Source organism: Notothenia coriiceps, unplaced genomic scaffold (assembly GCF_000735185.1).
Source record: "Notothenia coriiceps isolate Sejong01 unplaced genomic scaffold, NC01 NC01_scaffold00037250, whole genome shotgun sequence".
Taxonomy (NCBI): Eukaryota; Metazoa; Chordata; class Actinopteri; order Perciformes; family Nototheniidae; genus Notothenia; species Notothenia coriiceps.
Window position 1 is genome coordinate 17,016,316 of NW_011369951.1, and position 18,158 is coordinate 17,034,473.

Here is an 18,158-nt window from a genome sequence, read left to right on the forward strand (position 1 = left end):
GGGGGCAGCATCACAAAAAGATGACTCCACCCTTCAAGCGTTTCTGCTCACACTATGTCTCTCATTCTCTGTGGCATCCGTTGGCGATGAAAAAAAAAAAAGGGGGACTCAGCAGTGAGAGGACAAGCTTATAGGATGTCCAGAAAAGTCCAGGACACAAGAAGTAGCGGTACTTCCTCTTTGGGACCAAAGCCAAAAGCTGTGGTACGGACATCAACTATCTCTTATCTGGGGGGAAAGAAATTAGGCGTGGGATCAGAAAAGGACGGATACAGGAAGAGATCCACATATAAAGATGTATTCATTCACATGTTGCCACTGAGCACAAAGTGAAATACCTTTGTTTCCATCCATGTCTGCTGCTGACCTCTCTGGCCGTTGGCGTATTACATTATTGTACTTGGCCTCAACGTCCTGGAAGAGAAACCACTCACAGTGAGATCAGGCAATTCAAATCACCACAATGTATCAGCAAAGTGGATTTATAGGATCATGTGCTGGTGAGCCAGTGACTGTTAAATACCTTCAGATAATTGAGGTTGGCCTGAAGGTTTCTAAGGTGAGACAAGACCTGTCTGCTGAAAGAGGAGAGGCTGCCGGCCTGTGACGCTGAAGAAAACCTCAGGTTGATGCCCGAGTCGGCGGCGCAGCCCTGTGAGGATCTCAGCTGCTTCCCTGTGTTTGATGCCAGGATGTCATCGTCTGTGCTGCTCTCCCCTGGGCCGCCGTACCCCTCCAGGACTAAATACCCTGCTGAGAGATTTCAAAGAAGCCTTTTATTACTAATGCTGTAAAAAAAAAAAATGGAGGATCAGGGAAAGAGAAAGAGCACTGAGAAAGCTGCACCTCACAATGACTAAAGGTGGATTTAAAGGTGCGTTCAAAACAAACGTGCTTGGTTTGTTCAATGGCAGTACCGTACAGGGATACAACCATACACTGTATATATGGATACAACACACTACAGACTCTCTTGCAGAATGATTGCATCAGCTGGGACGCCATATTGACAATCTGGCAATAATGCACATTCTATGTACAATTTAACAATAATGTACATTCTATATAAAATGTTGCACTAATGTACATTCTTAAATATTGAAGTGACTGTTATTTTGTATATATTGATTTTTTTATTTTTTGTATTAAGGTCTTAATGTGTGCACATGTAAAAATGTGTCTTTCATTCTGTGTATATATATATATATACATATTTGCACACATATTTGTATATACATTTGTTTTAATATTCGGGATAGTGGGAAACGGTACTTCGATCTCTGTCTGTACACACAAACTGGAAGATTGACTTTGATATTGGGCCATTGGGATTAAGTGTTAGCCAAACCCTAGGACTACAGGTTTAAAAAAATGCACATGTTACTTTACTCCTGCTTTTTGTTTGGCTATATTTGCACCAATAATGTGAGGTGAGGATCCAGGGTATATGCAGGAATCCTGAAGTCAAATGTAATCCCTTTTAAGACCTTTTTTAAGAGCCTTTCCATCGGTTTTAAGACCTCATCGCCACTCTGAGTTTTAACCTGTTACATTGGAGACACACCTAACCTCACATTTACTACAGTATTGAATGTCCTTCCTCCTTATCTTCCAACCATTTGGACGCAGACTTGCATTTCCCCATAACGATGTTTAACAACCGGCGTAAACAAACCTTCGGGCGCTATCAAGCAGTGAGCGTGCGATGTCCTGTTCAGATGACGTCAAATCCAACGGGATGCCATAAATAAACTACACAGAATCACACTACACACCTACGCAATGATTACATTCAGGCAGACTGTAGAATACAACCTCTTTGGACAATTTATATACTTATTGAAAACAAGCTACAACATGTAAAACCTTGGAAAATGCCGTTTAATACTTTACCATATTTTGTTAATAGCCTTAATTTTCTCTAAATTGATTTATCAACTTTTAAGACTTTTTAAGACCCCGCGGACACCCCGGAATCTGCTTCTTTAGTCCATTTAAACCTAGAGCGTACGGATAAGGACAAATCATTTGTTCCCGCTGTCCAGGCTCACCATAATCTTCAGGAGAATCAAAGAAGCCCGTGTCTCCAGAGCCCAGGTCCTGAGCGGGGTCCTCTGTCTGGGAGCTGTTCTTTTCTGAGCCGTTGTGGACCATCACCCGCGCTCGGCTGTCCACGGGGGTCCGCAGCGAGGTGGTCCTGAGGAGACGAGCCCCCGTGGAGCGTTTGGTTTGCTCCAAGGCCTCCTGGGACATCAGCTGGGTAACCAACACCTGCTTTAATGCTGCCACTGCGGCAGGTGAGGACAGAGGTTTATGATTTTCATTTTTTAAATAACTTACAATATCATTTTATTTTGACTGACTGTGTGCTTACATGTTTTCAGTGCTTCGTCTGCTCTGGAGGGAAACATGTTAAACGAGTCTCCTTCTTTGACATTTGCAGCCAATCGGTAAGGAAGCTCTGGGTCCACAAAACCTTCCTCCTCCTCTTCTTCCTCTGCCTTTACTCCCTCAAATGGATTATTACCTGGTAGAGAACTCGTCACGCTTCTCGGGGCTGGACTGCTCTCTTTATCTGAGGGGGTTTAATAGGAGAAGGATTATCTACACAGTTGAGTAGAGTGGAATATTTAAAGTAATGCAGAGGGAGAGACATGTTTCCGCAGCTACCTGTGGACTGGGTGCTGCCGGTGGACGTGCGGTCTGCATCTCGACTCAGCCTGGAAACCCCCGCTGTGATGATCTCCACTCCATCCCTCTCCCCACTGGAACACAACAACATCTTATGTAACAAACAAGCTTGGATCCTGCGTATCATCTGATCAAATTACAAAGACAACATACTCAGTCTGAGGTAATGGTATGACGCTGTGAGGTTTGACTTTCATGGCATCAGCTCTCTGGGTGATTAGACGCTGCCACCTTGTTCAAGGGGAAAAGAATAGAGTTATTAGCCCATTTAACCACCGGAGCAGTACAACTATAAGTGATCAATCTAAAAGGTACTCATGCTTACGTTTTCTGATCTGAGACTGTGGGCGCCATCAGCTCATAGATCTGGGCTCCGTTTTCTGACATGGACAGGACGAAGAAGGACTTGTGGTCTGGCAACAAAGAGTGTGGATAAAACTTTCTTTAAACCATGTTTACAAAGTACAATAAACCCAAAGAGAGCAACAGTAAAAGGAAATACAGGAGGAAAACAAACACAAATCAGCAAACTAATTAAGAGAGGTACAATTAGCAACTTGCATAGTGCATAGGGAGTGATTCACATACAATCGTTATTTTGAAAGGGATATAATAGATGTATCTCATTTTGCCTAAGCCTAATATCCTCAGGCAGTTTGTTCGACAGTAATATATGCCCAAAAATAATTGGATGTTGTATAGTGAGGGGTTATTGATAGTTTTTTCTGATCAGTGCATATCAACTAATTGTTTTGCCAATTTTTAAGTTGTAAAACCGAAAGTAGGCTGGTGTGAACTGACCTGTTGCCACAGAGCGCACCAGCACAGTGTTGAGTTTGATGATGGGGCTGAAGATGTGTTTGGTGTCTGCCGTGCCGGCCAGGTTTTTACTGTGACACTTCAGGATCAGCCGCTCATCTTGTTTCTGTAGCAGGACCAGAATGTCCTGCAGGAGGAGCGTGTACAACTCTGAAAGGAAACACAGAGGATACTTGAATTTAATATTTGGCAGAAGTGTCTAAATTAAAGTAAATTAATCTCTTATAATGTGCGGATTACAAACCGATAGTTTTGTCCTTGTTCACTTTCCATGAAAGCGGTCCCTCATGCACCATGGTTCTCTTGGTTAAATCCAAATTCTGAAGAGGGTAGGACGATAAAGAGTTAAGCTTATCCATGAGGCCATTTCCACATTGCACTCTCTTTGTACCAAGCGTATGTTTCAAACAGCGAGCGTGGGCGTACACCAAGTGAGTGTGCTTAAACTGAAGCTGAGAGGGTCCTGTATATAACTCACCTTTAGCTCAAGGATCATGGGGTTGTCTGTCTGCTTCAGAGAGGAGAGGTCCAATCTTCTCTGATAGTCCTCCAACCTCTAGAGGACAGACGGAGAGAAATAGGAAAGAGGATAAGAAAGCGCTCCTTAAAAAAAGGGAGCCACTGCCTGGGGAGCAGTAAAAAAATAAATTGTGGTGGAGAGGGAAAAAAAGGGAGGACTTAGGATGAGACTGAAGGGGGAGGAAGAGAAAAGTCGAGGGCCTGGTGTGAAAGGGAAAGGAGATTTAAAAAAACATCCTACCTGCTTGTCCTCAGATTCCTTCACAGCCTGGTTGACGTGATTGAGGATCTTTCTGCAGCAGTCTGCCGCCTGCTTCACTTTGTCCTTCTCCACTGTGTTGTCTGAATGACATTCAAAAAAGAGGTAAGGCCTCAGTTCTGTGGGGGGCTGTCCGGCAAATTGATATTTCCTCTGTCCATTAACACACCATTGTTCCCAAGAAATATGATAAAGCAGGGGGAATTAAGATCCCATAATAGCTGGTTATAGATTATCATTAGTGCATTCTCTCCGTGTGAGAACTAAACCCGGCCAAGACTAAAATGATGGACCAAATAATGGGTTACATTCCCGAAACGCGCACTGCTCGAGGACCATTAAAATGCAAATCTTGCCAATTGTCTCTGTATTTCACTAATAGCTGGCACGTTGCCACAAAGACTCAACACTTCATTTTTATTCATTTTCTTCCATCTCAAAAGTTCAAATTGTATCTTTTGCTTTTTATAGCAATCAGAATAGGAAAGGCAAACTAGGTGTTATTCCATTATTACCCGTTTCCGTGGTTACTCCAAGATGAGTCAACTAGTTTCCATATTGAAAGCATTGACTCACAGAATGTAATTGACTTTAGGATCACAGAAAAAAGAGCTGGAAGAAATAATAGAAATCTTCCCATGCAGGCGGGTTGCAGCAGTGCAGACAAAGTCTAAAACACTAGGCAATAGAAGAAGGAATGGAGAGAATAATAATAGTGGTTTGCAATTGCGAAAAAGTAGAACACAATTTCTCTCCTTGTGACAGGTTCAGTAATTGACTACGTATTTGTGACTGAGTGGAACGGACTTTGAAGTTTTTGAAAAGTGGTTTGTATGAATGCACACACTCCTCCTGCAGGCATGATGACGCCAGTAAGGCTTCATGCGCTTCATGAGCCAGAATAAGGGTCTTATCTGGCAGGTGCTACACTGAGTCCACTTATATCAGGGGTGCCCAATACGTCGATCGCGAGGTGTGGGTAGGTTGCATGGCATTGAAAAAGAAAAAGAAAAAAGGGCAGCCCCCCCCCCCCGACACAGATTGGGCAGGGGCGGCCCTGTATGTAGATCATTTGGGCTTGGTCATTTTAAAAGTAACTCCCAAGCTGAATAAGTGTGGGAACCCCTGATTTATAGTCTATAATGAAGCTGCAGACTTAGTCCAACGTCAGAAAATTAAATAACAATTACGTAATTGTTTAGGCATCAATTCACTGCTTCCGACTTGTGAATATTTAACTGTTTTTCCACTCTTCAGGGAGTCATTTAAACATTGGACCCTGGGAACTTATAATGAGAAATGTTATTCTACACCAAACAATAAATCAAGAAAAGAATCGGTAAACTTAAAAATAATAATCGTGAAAAGAAACCAATCCTACCATTACTTAAAATGCTACATTTCCCAATGCCATATTTTTGGTTTATTCAAGAGTTGTGTTTTTAATCCCTGTTACATCAAAGACAGTCCGACACAGTTTGAATGTGGATTCGATAGTGCATAATAATCGTCACTGCAAGCTGTTGTGAAGGAACTCTGATTAGTAAGGCAACATTTCAGCACCTGTGTACTTGGCGATGTTTTCTAGCAGCAGGGGGTACTTGGTGAGCCGCTGCATCTCCACAGGAATGATGTCTTTAAGCTGCAGTCGGCGACACTGTCTGTTACTCTCTGCCTCCTGCAAAGCAACAATACAAATAAAAAAGAGTTTATGTGAAGTTCAGCTGTCACTTAACAAGATATATCGTTTAACAAGTATACATGGAGAACACGTAAATGTAGCAACAATTTTGAAAGCCTGTAGTTGGTACCTGGACGAAGGAAGTAAAGCGCGAGTCCTTCTTCTGCTTGGTTTTGATGATTTCCAGAGCAAAAGGCTGGTTGCTGCAGAACGTCCCCACCGCCTTCTTGATCTTCTCCTCCTCTCCCCCGCCGAACTGTGACAACCCAACACAAGACGGCACAGGCCAGAGAAGTGATCAGTCGATGTGGGTAAGGGTTAGTTGTCATGGAAATGTCTAGTATTTAACCAGTACAATGAGAAGAAACTCCCAGAAGGGGGCCAGGCTTACGACCTCGTAGCAGAGACAGCTTAAGTTTGAATGTAGACTAGATCATTGCTCGGACCCTCAGGGGACCGTTTAACCTACTTATCCCCCATAGAGAGATTTTAGACAAGGCTGGCAGCTGATATGCAGGAACTCACATCTAAATGCATCACACATGATATAGAGATGTCAGCCAAATCTGGGGCATGCTCTGACATTACCATTTACTGAGAAACAGGCTTCAATTTCACTCGCTTGCTTCCGCTGTCATTACTCTGCAGTGTTTTTTTGCAGCATGTCTAAGGTCTTGTCTTTTGGTATAAGATTTATAGTATTTTATGCTAACTCCTTCTCTAGTATATATAAACTGTACATAAATATTTTTAGGTGCACATGACATTTTCTTTAAGCGACCACAATTTAGGCTGAAGAAAGCAATCTATTACCACTCATGTTTTCTTTCTTGCTATGAAGCAATTTTGGGCACCAGTTCAATTTCTTTGTGCAAAATGTATTTTTTCACACCACATAAGTCATCTTGAAAATGTATTCAATATAAGAAAATGTTTGAAAGGGGAAATACAATTTCAGCCAGAGAATTGTACTCACCCAGGAGAGCAAGTCGTCTCCTATCTGATCAATTACCGAAGACTCATTTCTCTTCCGAACAGCTGTCATTTGCTCCAGTATTGAAGCTGAAATTCAAAGGAAAGCACCAAATTGACAGTCACTGCGTGTTTGTGAGTCTGCATGTGTGTATATAAGATAACAAAGATGAAGAATACAACATGAAATCGTGAGTACTGTGTGAAATGCTGCCTGTTTGTTTTAAAAGTCATATTTATGTTCATATTAAAGGCCTATATTCTTTGATAGATGTCAGGGTGTGTGTGTACCATGCAGCTGTAGAATCTCGTCCAGGTTAGTGAAGATGTTCTTGATGTCTGCAGGAGGCAGGATGGCCTCTTTGGAGAGCTTCTGGTAGAAAACATGGTCCAAAACTCTCAGCATCCTCACATGCGCACGCTCTGTATAGAACAGCTCTGTAGACACAAGGCAAGATGTTAATCCAAGATGGCAGAGCATTTGCACGGCTCCACATGATGAACTATTTGAAAGCAACTTGGGTCTGATCCCAACAGCTGCCCCCCGCTGGATATCTCTGTCTCCTCCCTTTTACTCATTGTGTATCCTTTGAGAATATATTTGGCTTTAATGAATTGTCAAACAATGTGAAGAGCTAAGCCATGTCCTCACCATTGATGACTTCCTGTCTCTTGATTTCTTGAGGCCTGAGACCTGCTAGGACCTCTCGCCCCACCAGCTGCTGCCAGTTGGGAGGGTCGTGCTCCGAGTCCGTTCCCTGGTCGTCCTCGCTCTGAACGTCAGCTGCAAGCAGTCCCTCAAGCCTAGGGCAAGACGGAAAGTCAGCTTTTCATCTGGCTTCTAAAATACCACCACTCCTTATTTTATTAGATATTCATTTTCAAATAGACAGGTGTCCTCACCTTCTTATGGCCTTTGGTGTTCCCTCATGGGCCCTACAACAAATATTAACGGTAAAATCAATGTTAAACATAAATATATTCAATGTAAGGAAGCAGAGGTGTTAGTGTAAATGAGCCTGTAAATGCACCTGTCGCTTTCTCTGTCATCCTCTTGCAGCGGGTCATGGCTGTAAAGGTCAAAGTGCGAGGCAGGGTGCGCCAGCCCATCAAGAGGGTCCGTCTGAAGGCCGTCACTCAGCCTGGAGGGGCCTGAGGTCGGAGTCCCGCCTGAGAAATAAGTAACAAGTTAGAAACCATCACTTCCTGACTGTTTATTTTATTCGGTTCAACTGTTCAGTAGCTCACCCATATCAGCGTCTCTGCTCGTGTCTGAGCTGTAGGTGGCGCTGTTTGGGGACGAGGTGTTGACAGACATTGAGTATGTGAGTTCAGAACCTTCACTCGATTGGCTGCCTCGCAGACGGCCAGCTTCCGTGTGATCAGCTGCCCCAAATGAAGGCTGAGATAACTGTTTCTGCGGCCGGGGGCGACATTCCAACGCTTTTCCCACTGAAAAAGAGAAAGGCGGAATCACATTTGATAAAGATTTTTAAATCGTATCATCGTTTCTATTCAATTCCTTAAAAGTCCTAACTCACCTGATGTTGTTTCAACACGGCTGGGCCGACGCTGAGGTCCAAGGATACTGGGAAATCTGGGTTTCTTCACCTTCTCTTCTCCCTCCTTCTCTGTCTTGATGCTTTTCTGTGTTTTATTAAAACAAGGGAAGTTTCAGGTAGATGACAAAGAGCTGGATAGAGAAAGGCAGAGGCGTATTGTGACGTTATATTACCTTGATCTTGGGAAGAAAGTTGATCCTGACCCGTTTGGACTCCAGACTGCGAGGTTCCTTGACCCTCACACCAAGGAGCTTCATGTATGTATAGATGACATACTGCATTGTAGTGCTAAATGGAAAACAAAAGTGACAACACTTGAGTTTAGTTGCTACAATTTCAATACCAACCGACAAAACAACAGGATGCAGAAATTCGAAGTGTCCATATTGTGACTTGCACCATATGTCATGCCAGTCCTTCTCGTCGGTTTTCTACACAAACCATCTGGGTTTTTCTGTGACCATATGGTGTTTCAAACAAGAATGTTCAATCAGTTACACTTTTCAATTATTTAATACAAACACACTGCATAAATTACATGTTTTTTTAAGAGACTGCCTCAGTGTTTAATTTGTAAACTGTAGGGAATGTAGAATGTGGCCTGGATGATACCAATATGTTGTGTGTGCTTGGCGGGAACATCAAAGGCTTTACTTGAAAAATGACTTCCATTGACATATATTATTCATTTAACACAAGATGTTTTAAATAATACATTCAAAGAAGTCTAATGAACTAATAAATAAGTTATTTAAGGCACATTACAGACTGTAAATGCAATGACAACACAGATAGTTTGAAGGGCCATGAAAGCCCCTGAAGTCCTGAGTGATCCCCATCATATGCTTTGAGTTATTATCTCCATATGAATAAACAAAATGCTCCACAATATAGGTGTACTTACCATCTCTCCTCCTCTGTTGTGTGAGTAGTTAACCTATAAACAATACACAGAAGAAAAGTCTTAATGGCTGAAAATGGTTAAAAACATGAAATATGTGTTAACACTTATCACAGCACAAGTCTATATGTGTGTTATGAAACTGTGTGTCATGCTACTTACAGGATATCCTCTATCTTGGTGATGATGTTCTCTGCGTATGAACGCTCTCGCTCCAGAGTGACCCGGTCTCTGACTCCCTCTTGGTCAAGTCGGGACAGCTCCACTTCAGCCACGGTGAGGCCCATACTGCGCTTCTGCCTGCATGTGCCAACACGTGAAATACTGGGGTTAGGTGCATAATCCCCTTTTTAACATTTGCTAAATAATTGAACCACATTCTCTATTGCAGAACCTACCCAGCATAGAAAATAAAAACTTTACCTGAAATCCTCAAGGTTCTTCTGTATTTCAGGGAGCAGAGAGTCCTGCAGCGTTTGAACGTGTTGTCTGTTTATTTCCTCAGGGATCAGTTCTGTCCGCCGCCGGTCTGCAAACACACACACACACACACAAACTAAACTATACTGTACTGCCAAGTCTAAAAGGGATTATTTCAAGTGCACACTTAATATGCGCCGCTAAGGTTAAGCAATAGTTTCCAAACCATCAGAGCATTTGATTTCTTAACACCTTAGTTGGGAGAGTGCATGGCTCACAGGACTGTGTAATGAGGATGGCCTCAGATGTACAAAAGGTAAACTAGGTACATTGCCTATTGAAAATGACAGTGAGCAGACAACCACATGAAGCACAGCATGAAATACTAACCGAGATCCGTAGAGATGGATTCAGGAACAGCGACTTTCAGATTCTGTAAAATAAATAAATAATAATATACTTCAAGAACAAACTGGATTTAATGTCAATGTCAGGAGAGACAATATATCAAAACACTCAAGATCACCTATAAATGTAATTATTAAAAATTAAAACACCCTTTTTGAACCTGTACATTTGGTTTTTGGTTTGTGGTGAAATGCATTTCATGTGTTCTTGCCAAAACATTTATAGATTATGGATAGAGATATATTTCCCTGTGCAGAACAAAGAGTGTACCAGTGTTAGTCAAGTCACCAATTCACAAGTCCAAGTCACTCTCGAGTCCCCACTTTTCGAGTCCGAGTCATCATTACCTGTGTTCGAGTCCGACTCCAAGTTTTAGTCACCCAAGAAGAGTCAGAGTCGAGTCCGAGTTATCATTACCTGTGTTAGAGTCCAAGTCCGAGTCACCCAAGAAGAGTCCAAGTCAAGTTTGAGTCACAGTCTTCATGTATTAATCTTAGTGGATATATTTGTTGAAATGTAGCTATAGCTCCTCTACATTGCTTTTATCCTGTCATGTTATACTAATGTGTCTATTGAACTGCTGTGAGGTAGGGCTGCTCAATTAATCGTATTTTAATCGCAATTACGATTATGGCTTGCAACGATTACGAAAACAACGTAATAGAAATAAAACGATTATTTTTTAATTATAACTTTTGTTTTTTTATTGGTTTTTCAGTTGAATTCTACTCAAAGTTCAGGGTAATCAACTGTTAAAAAAATACTGTTCACATTTTTTTCACAAATATAAAGCTTATTAATAATATTCATATTCATATTATTATTATTTATATTATTGTAAATTACTTTTAATATGTCTAACTATATTTAAAATGAGTTTTTAGAGAAGTGATTATATTTGTATGCTAATATTTTGTTATGGTACATTTTTCGTCTTGCACTTTTATTTTGATAGTTATAATATCGGGACTCTTATTTTGATGGAACTCTTACCGGAAGTCAAAGGACAACGGAGCAGTGTAAACACACATATATAATGACGGATAAATTACGAATAAATTAACATATACTAGATAGTTACATTGGGTTTTTAGCACCTGGCTGATAAGGGCACAAGCTCTTACGTTGGTAATGATTGCATAAAAGCAAGGGTGTGCAATAAACAGATACCATCAGTTGGAGAGTCTGACCATCATTCAGCCGGGACGCTACAATTATTATAGTGAATTTTTTTAATTCTATCAATAAAGATTAAGTCTCAGAAAGCACATGGCTACTTAGCATGCAAAATGATGACATTCTGCATGTTAAGTAGCCATGTACTTTCGTGTTATCGGCAGAATCTTTATTTATTGATTGGATCACGTTACTCTGATGATAGCGTTCAAGACAGCCTATATGTCTGAACTCGATCCTTAGAGTAATGTGTTACGGAGCCTTCTCTTCAATCTTTTTTCCACATAACGAGCATTTTGCGCTGCTCTTTCCCAATGTGGAAGCAGAATGTGTGAAAGCACACAGCACGATGCGGGGTGTGTCTTTAGACATCTTTAGACTGGAATAGCGGGGCCCAGTACGTGAGCTCGCCTCGCAGGTGCAAACGCCAGGATAGAGGACATCAGACTCCAGAGAAAATTAGCCCGAGTCCAAGTCGGAGCGTCAATGTACAACTCGAGTCCGAGTCATCGTGGGGGAGAAAATTCACGAGTTTGAGTCCAAGTCATCGTGCGCGAGAATTCACGAGCCGTGTCAATCAGTGCGCGAGTCCGAGTGGAGTCACGAGTCACGAAAATCGGCACTCAAGTACTCCATCTCTGCCGCATGGTGGCCCAGCTAAATAAAGACCCGCCCCTGCCTGCAAGAAATCTCACCAAGAGTAGAAGCGGCGGGCGGGTCTTTATTTAGCTGGGCCACCATGCGGCAGAGATGGAGTACTTGAGTGCCGATTTTCNGTGTCTGTGTGTGTGTGTGTGTGTGTGTGTGTGTGTGTGTGTGTGTGTGTGTGTGTGTGTGTGTGTGTGTGTGTGTGTGTGTGTGTGTGTCATGATTAAATCCTCATTACACTGCATTATCCCAGTTCACTCTGGCATTACATGCTGTGGATTTTAAACCAATAATCAAAGACATGTTTGATAATGGGACCTACAAATCTACAGCTGCATGTTAAACTCCTTTTGGATTTTTGTAGTTCTACATAATGCAGTGCACTGAGGGTTTTATATGTTCAAAGTTGGGTGGTCTCAAAGCACTCTTGAAGGGCACAAAAAAGCCACTAAGCCTGTTATGCACTCGGGCTCTGAGTTTATTGCAGGGTGAGATCTTCAGGGTTTAGAAACAGACTGGTTTGATATGGGGTGTTTGTCAGCAATCAGGGCAGTTTGATTTGAGATATGACTGAAGCTTCTTTATTCCAACCAAATCGAAAATCCTCTGCGGCACATGGTGGCTTATCTCTGTATGATGCAACGCAACATAGACAAGATGTGCTCTTTCAGTGGTTACACAATATGTGCACTTTTGGCTATGGCTGCTCGATTATGGCAAAAATCATAATCTCGATTATTTGGGTCAATAATTGTAATTGCGATTATTAAATGCGATTATTCATTGACTTTGAAAACATCCATTTATTGGAGAATTCTTTTTTGAACAGTATGTTTTTAACAATTGATTACCCTGAACTTTAAGTATAATTCAACTGAAAAACCCCAAAAATAAATAATAAAAAAATAATCGTTTTTATTTTCGATTACGTTGTTTTCGTAATCGTTGCAAGCCGTAATCGCGATTAAAATACGATTAATTGAGCAGCCCTACTTTTGGCCTGTCTATGTGTAGCCTCGCACTAAAATATGTTTTCCACCTATTTCAATGGTTTTGTCTATGTTTGGACTGATGCAGTTATTACACTGTTCAAGTTTTAAGTAAAACATAGAAGTCTTCATTTAACTGAAACCTAAATCTTTACGTGCTTCCTAGATGATCATTTCTTGTCATGGCCTTTTGCATGCCTGCATGGTGCTACTATCTTTCCCTTCTAGTTTTGTGGACGAACTCTTTCACTGCCTTTTTTTGCAGATTTTCTCCTGAATGCACTGCTCTGTCATCATTTCAAAACGGTTTGAGTTTATTAGGGATGGGCAGGAGTAGTGAGATGCTGCGGAAACTGATGTTTACGCTGACTCTTGAGATTCCCATGTTTACAAAGGAATCATGTGCAGTAATTAGGTTATTTATTACCTTTTTAAAAGGCAATAAATATACTAAAATATCCTTCCTTTTTATTATAAGCTGCAACTTTATTTTGTTTATTTTTTATCATCAGCTCTGTTGACACAACTTGTAATATAACTTTTGTTGTTGTTGACAGACCAGAAAATGTATTGAGTATAACTGCAATTCCACTGTCTTCTTCTTACTTAAAGACATTGCTGTTTGACCATATTGGTGCCCTTAATCAAAGACTCAATTCCATTCATATAATTATAATATGTTCAGATATCAAGGACTGAAAATGTTTATTTTATTTAAAGGTTCTGTTGCAATTTAAAATGTATTCACTCAAACCAATCAAGATCATTATTTTAATGCAGGATACAAAGTTGGATGAAATTGTGGACCCTGTAATTGTAGCCGCAATAGATTGTTAGAGTGACCCCTATAGGAGGGGAGGTATTTAAAAAAATGGTACTTTCAACAAAAAAAAACAAGCTAGTTTATTTCTAGTGTCTGCACTCCTGCCTGTCTAGATCATTATGTTTTTTTAAACTACCTTTTTGTTTGTTTAATTTTTCTTCTCCCATGATTGTTTCTCCCTCATAATTTTCTCTTTCCTGTTTTGTGTTTCCTTTCCTTGTGTTGGTTCTCGTTCTGTTTGTTTGTGTGTATGTGTTTGTTTGCTGCTGTGCTGTCTGCGCTGTGGTCTGCGTGGTGGGGGCTGTGAGCAGAAGCTCTGGTGGTGCAGAAGAGTGGCAGCAGCAGTGTGCTAGCAGAGGGGAAGCCTGAGTCCTGTGGTAAGATGCTCCTGTTGGATTGGCTGCTGTGACAGCTGCATCTAAACATGCTTCAGATCCTGCTGTGAAATTGCCACTAGATGTTTTGTTTAAATCACAGTGAAATATAAGTAGTTGCTTTTATTTCATATATGTCTATTCATTATAATACTTAAGTGCATGCTCAAAGGTCTGTCTTGCATGGTCCTCTAAGTTGGTCACAAAATTAGTGATGAGAGATCATCTTAACGGATAGATACATATATTGATATAAAGATGAGTCACCTGCTTGATGCAACAGTTCAACTTGTGCTGAAGGAAACGGGGCAATACACCGTTTATCATGGAGTAATCTACCAGACTGTTTCTGGAAACTGACATGAGAGGTTGTCTGCATGTTTGCACTTCTCTGGCAGCTCGCACCTTATGGAATGTCGTTTGACTGCCGTAACTAACAATTCTTTACATTATCATCAGTCCATCTGCCACTTGTTTGGTCTACTATAATCAGAACATGGTTTCGTAAGTCCTGTTACATTTTGTGGCAATGTGGCATCTTAAATGTAGTGTCTTTGTTTATTCACACTTCATCAACTGTAATTAAATAGTTCACTATCATTCAAGATAAAGAAAAAACAGTTCATCATACATATTAAGAAGCTGTAAGAAGGGAATATTTAGCATCATGCCTTTAAAAAAAATCTAGATTTCTTTTGATAATGTTTTGTATGGAAAAGCATCATTCTCCAGATTACATTGGCTAAAGCCAGTGTGAGGCATTCATAGGGTTTAGTCCTCCTTGTTTTTTGTTTTTTTTCTACTATCAAAACCACTTTAATTCCACTGTACATTCATGAGTTTAATGAATTATTTGTATATATTTTGCCAAAATACATCTTAAATACAATTTTTACCTCAATCAAATGATTTTTAGTACCTATTTCCACCGTGAGAAAAGGTCACTTTCACTTCACCTTTGCAGTGGGGTCAGTACTACTGAAAAGCAAAGGTTTTGAATTACTAGGATACATAGTTTACTATAAACCATAATCCCATACTTGAGCCATGTCCTAATATTGATGTTAAATGTCAGTTAAGTGATCATGCAAATGGGATTAGAAGTTAAGATCACACGGAAAATAATACTTTCAAGCTTACAGGGACTTGCTTTCTAGAGTAAATCAAAGCGGCCCCTGAAAATGTTTCTTTAGAATCCACCTCAACAGGATCATTACGGAGCCTCGTCACACTAGAAGCTCGGGTGTTAGCTTACGTGACAACCTTTTCACAACAACTGTCGTACGATAGAGACAGATATTGATAATTTATTTCATTTGAATTGTTTCCCAACAGAACTACTTTAATCAGGTGCCTGGTCTCACAAAGCAAATCTGAAGGGAGCTTTCGGGAAGGACCTGTTTCCTCTGATGTCTCATTTCTGTCTAGTACACAGTTTATCAAGATAACGCTTTAGTTTCATACTCAACAAAGGATAATAGTTCTCTGTTTGAACCAGTTATCTCTTTTGGGTTCGGCCTTGCATAAAAGCCTTTATCAAAGAACAACACTTGAACCTCTGAAATGTCTTTAAGCAGACTTTTAACTTTGAGGAATTAACTCTGACCTTTGTATGCGATATTCCTACAACTTAGAAAATCTTAAGCCTCTCAAACACAAAAAGAAGGAAGCTATAACTTTTAAAGGTCTCTAGAGTACATTTCCTATTCAGCTAGCGGTGCGATTACAGATCAGTCAAACTGCTGAATAATGCATTACCTTTGATGGATTAACATGATCAGAGATCTGTCAGCACTGCTCCTGGTTTATAAACACCACCCAAAGACCTCTGCCTCTATTCTAACAGTATTTCAAAGATCAACATCTAGAGGCACATTCACATAAGCTCTTTAACCCATATGTCTTCATCTGTTTCCCTGACACCCCTGCCCTCTCCCCCTTTCCCTTCCCCCTGCTCCCTCAGCTCTACCTAACCCTCTCTCCACACCCCTCCCCCCAGCCCGGGGCCTTTGCCTCCCCTAACCTCCATGTATTAGCTCCTGTTCCTTCCACTCTCCAACCCCCACCCCAGCACTTCCTTATCGATCGACTCACCTCTCTGCTTGATTCTGCTCCAGAAACCAGTTCAAGGGTCACCTCACTCATTGTGGGTTACTTGTAAATCCTGCATTGCATAGAGGTTTAAAGATGACTTGCTCTTATTGCAAAGTGTTCTTACTACTTGTTCATGAGATCATGAGACAACGTATTGTTCAGGATTTGCCTTCTATGGATTGTGTGGTCTTTTGTCTGTACTGTTTTCTAAGTCTAGTTGGTGTCAGCCAGACATTAGATAAGCTCTAATCTGTTTTCGCTACACCTCGTAAAAAAAACCTGAAAAGTAACGTTCCTCCTTCTGGCCTGTGAGACTACAACCAAAACATATCTTCACACAGAAGGCCCATCATCATTATTATTTTTGGTGACATGTTCCAAAATGAGGCAGTAAAGAATGAGAAACTCTTTTTAAATGTGTCCAAAATACCTAAAGGCTCCCTGAGAAATGTTGCTGTTTAAATCCACACGTTTTATTTGATGCACATGCTCAAACCGTGGGACGATGTTGTCATGCTATCCTGACAAGAATCCTAAACACAAGATGGGTCATGTGCTGATATGTTACAGGACATTTTTCACATGTTCACCCTTAAAACAATACTCGCATGACCATATGCACGTACATTGAATGCATCATGGGGCGCTGTAAATGTTCCTCATGTCCTTACTGGCTGCAAAAAGATCCCTTCCTAAATCAAACTCAGTACAAGTGATGGGGGAAACGTATTGAAGGTCAGTAGGACAGAAGGAACAAGAAATAGAGATCAATAATTATATTGAAGTACACACAGGCATGTGAGCATTGTTTTAGAATAGACTTTAGAAAATTTGAATATATCCTTTGAGAGATCTAGCACTTAAACCACCTCCGAATATACAGAATATGGAATTATTTTACAATAAATGTTTCAGTTTATTTAAAACAACTGTTGGGAATGTAAGCTAAAGTTTAGTTTTATTTAATATACTGGTGCCAGTGAGTGAAGTACATTTCCTTCAGTGACTTCCTGATCCTTTTTAAAACACTGTTATGTCTTTCTGTCTCACTTGCAGGTCTGGTCCAGCGATGTGTAATCATCCAGAAAGATGAAAATGGCTTTGGGCTCACTGTCAGCGGTGACAACCCAGTGTTTGTGCAGCTTGTCAAAGAAGGTACAGTCCCGAACATAAAAGGACGAAGAAAAATATGTTGTTACAATGACTACTTCTGGTCTAAGCGATCGCAATAGAGATGTGGACTCCACCTTCATGCACTGACATCAAACTGTCATGGCAGTTAGCTCTGAACTCACAGCTGTGAGGGGTAATTGGGACTCGGCAACCATCCCCACTCTGGCACTTACTTAGAGAAGTGAAGCCATTCCCTGTGTATTTCCTCCTCAGTAGTTTCACAGTAGCTGAAGCTTTATCATGTTGTCTTCTAAAGAGAAGACGTTGACAGGATACTTATGTGGGCCCCAGCAGTCTTTAACTGTCTGCAGAGGATGATGAGGGCTTTTATCAGGTCACAAAAAACATTACACCCAATGTAGTGGGAGAGAGAGAAGAGAAAGGAACTGATCAAGGACCTTTGTTGCACAGTCATCCATGCTTGGCAGTGTTAGACTATCCCTGTACGGCTCCCCGTTTGTGCTTCTGTCACTGACTCAACACAAAGAGCAGTCTACTTAGTTTCATCTGAATCATTTCTACCAACAAAGTAAACCAAATATCTGTAGCACTTGCTGCAGCTTCTCCAGTTAATACTTCTACTTTTAGTCCAAGTGATCAAACTAGATAATTTCCCTTATTTTAGTGACACCAGTTAAAACACTTGATA

The 18,158-nt window shown here is 40.9% G+C and overlaps 1 protein-coding gene across 1 annotated transcript; it reads right to left on the reverse strand.

Annotated features, from left to right (window-relative positions):
- Positions 1–6: 6 nt before the first annotated feature.
- Positions 7–16,387, reverse strand: arhgef12a (Rho guanine nucleotide exchange factor (GEF) 12a). The gene is made up of 27 exons (XM_010796793.1): positions 16,337–16,387; positions 10,215–10,257; positions 9,828–9,933; positions 9,567–9,704; positions 9,408–9,440; positions 8,677–8,791; positions 8,483–8,588; positions 8,190–8,393; positions 7,973–8,111; positions 7,845–7,877; positions 7,594–7,745; positions 7,233–7,379; positions 6,946–7,031; positions 6,100–6,225; positions 5,852–5,966; positions 4,271–4,371; positions 3,989–4,066; positions 3,755–3,830; positions 3,493–3,660; positions 3,017–3,104; positions 2,845–2,922; positions 2,671–2,765; positions 2,375–2,575; positions 2,052–2,288; positions 524–753; positions 339–414; positions 7–228 (listed from the first exon to the last, which is right to left on the reverse strand). The coding sequence occupies exons 1-27, from the start codon at positions 16,385–16,387 to the stop codon at positions 218–220; spliced, it is 3,033 nt and encodes a 1,010-aa protein (XP_010795095.1). The 3' UTR covers positions 7–217.
- Positions 16,388–18,158: the final 1,771 nt, after the last annotated feature.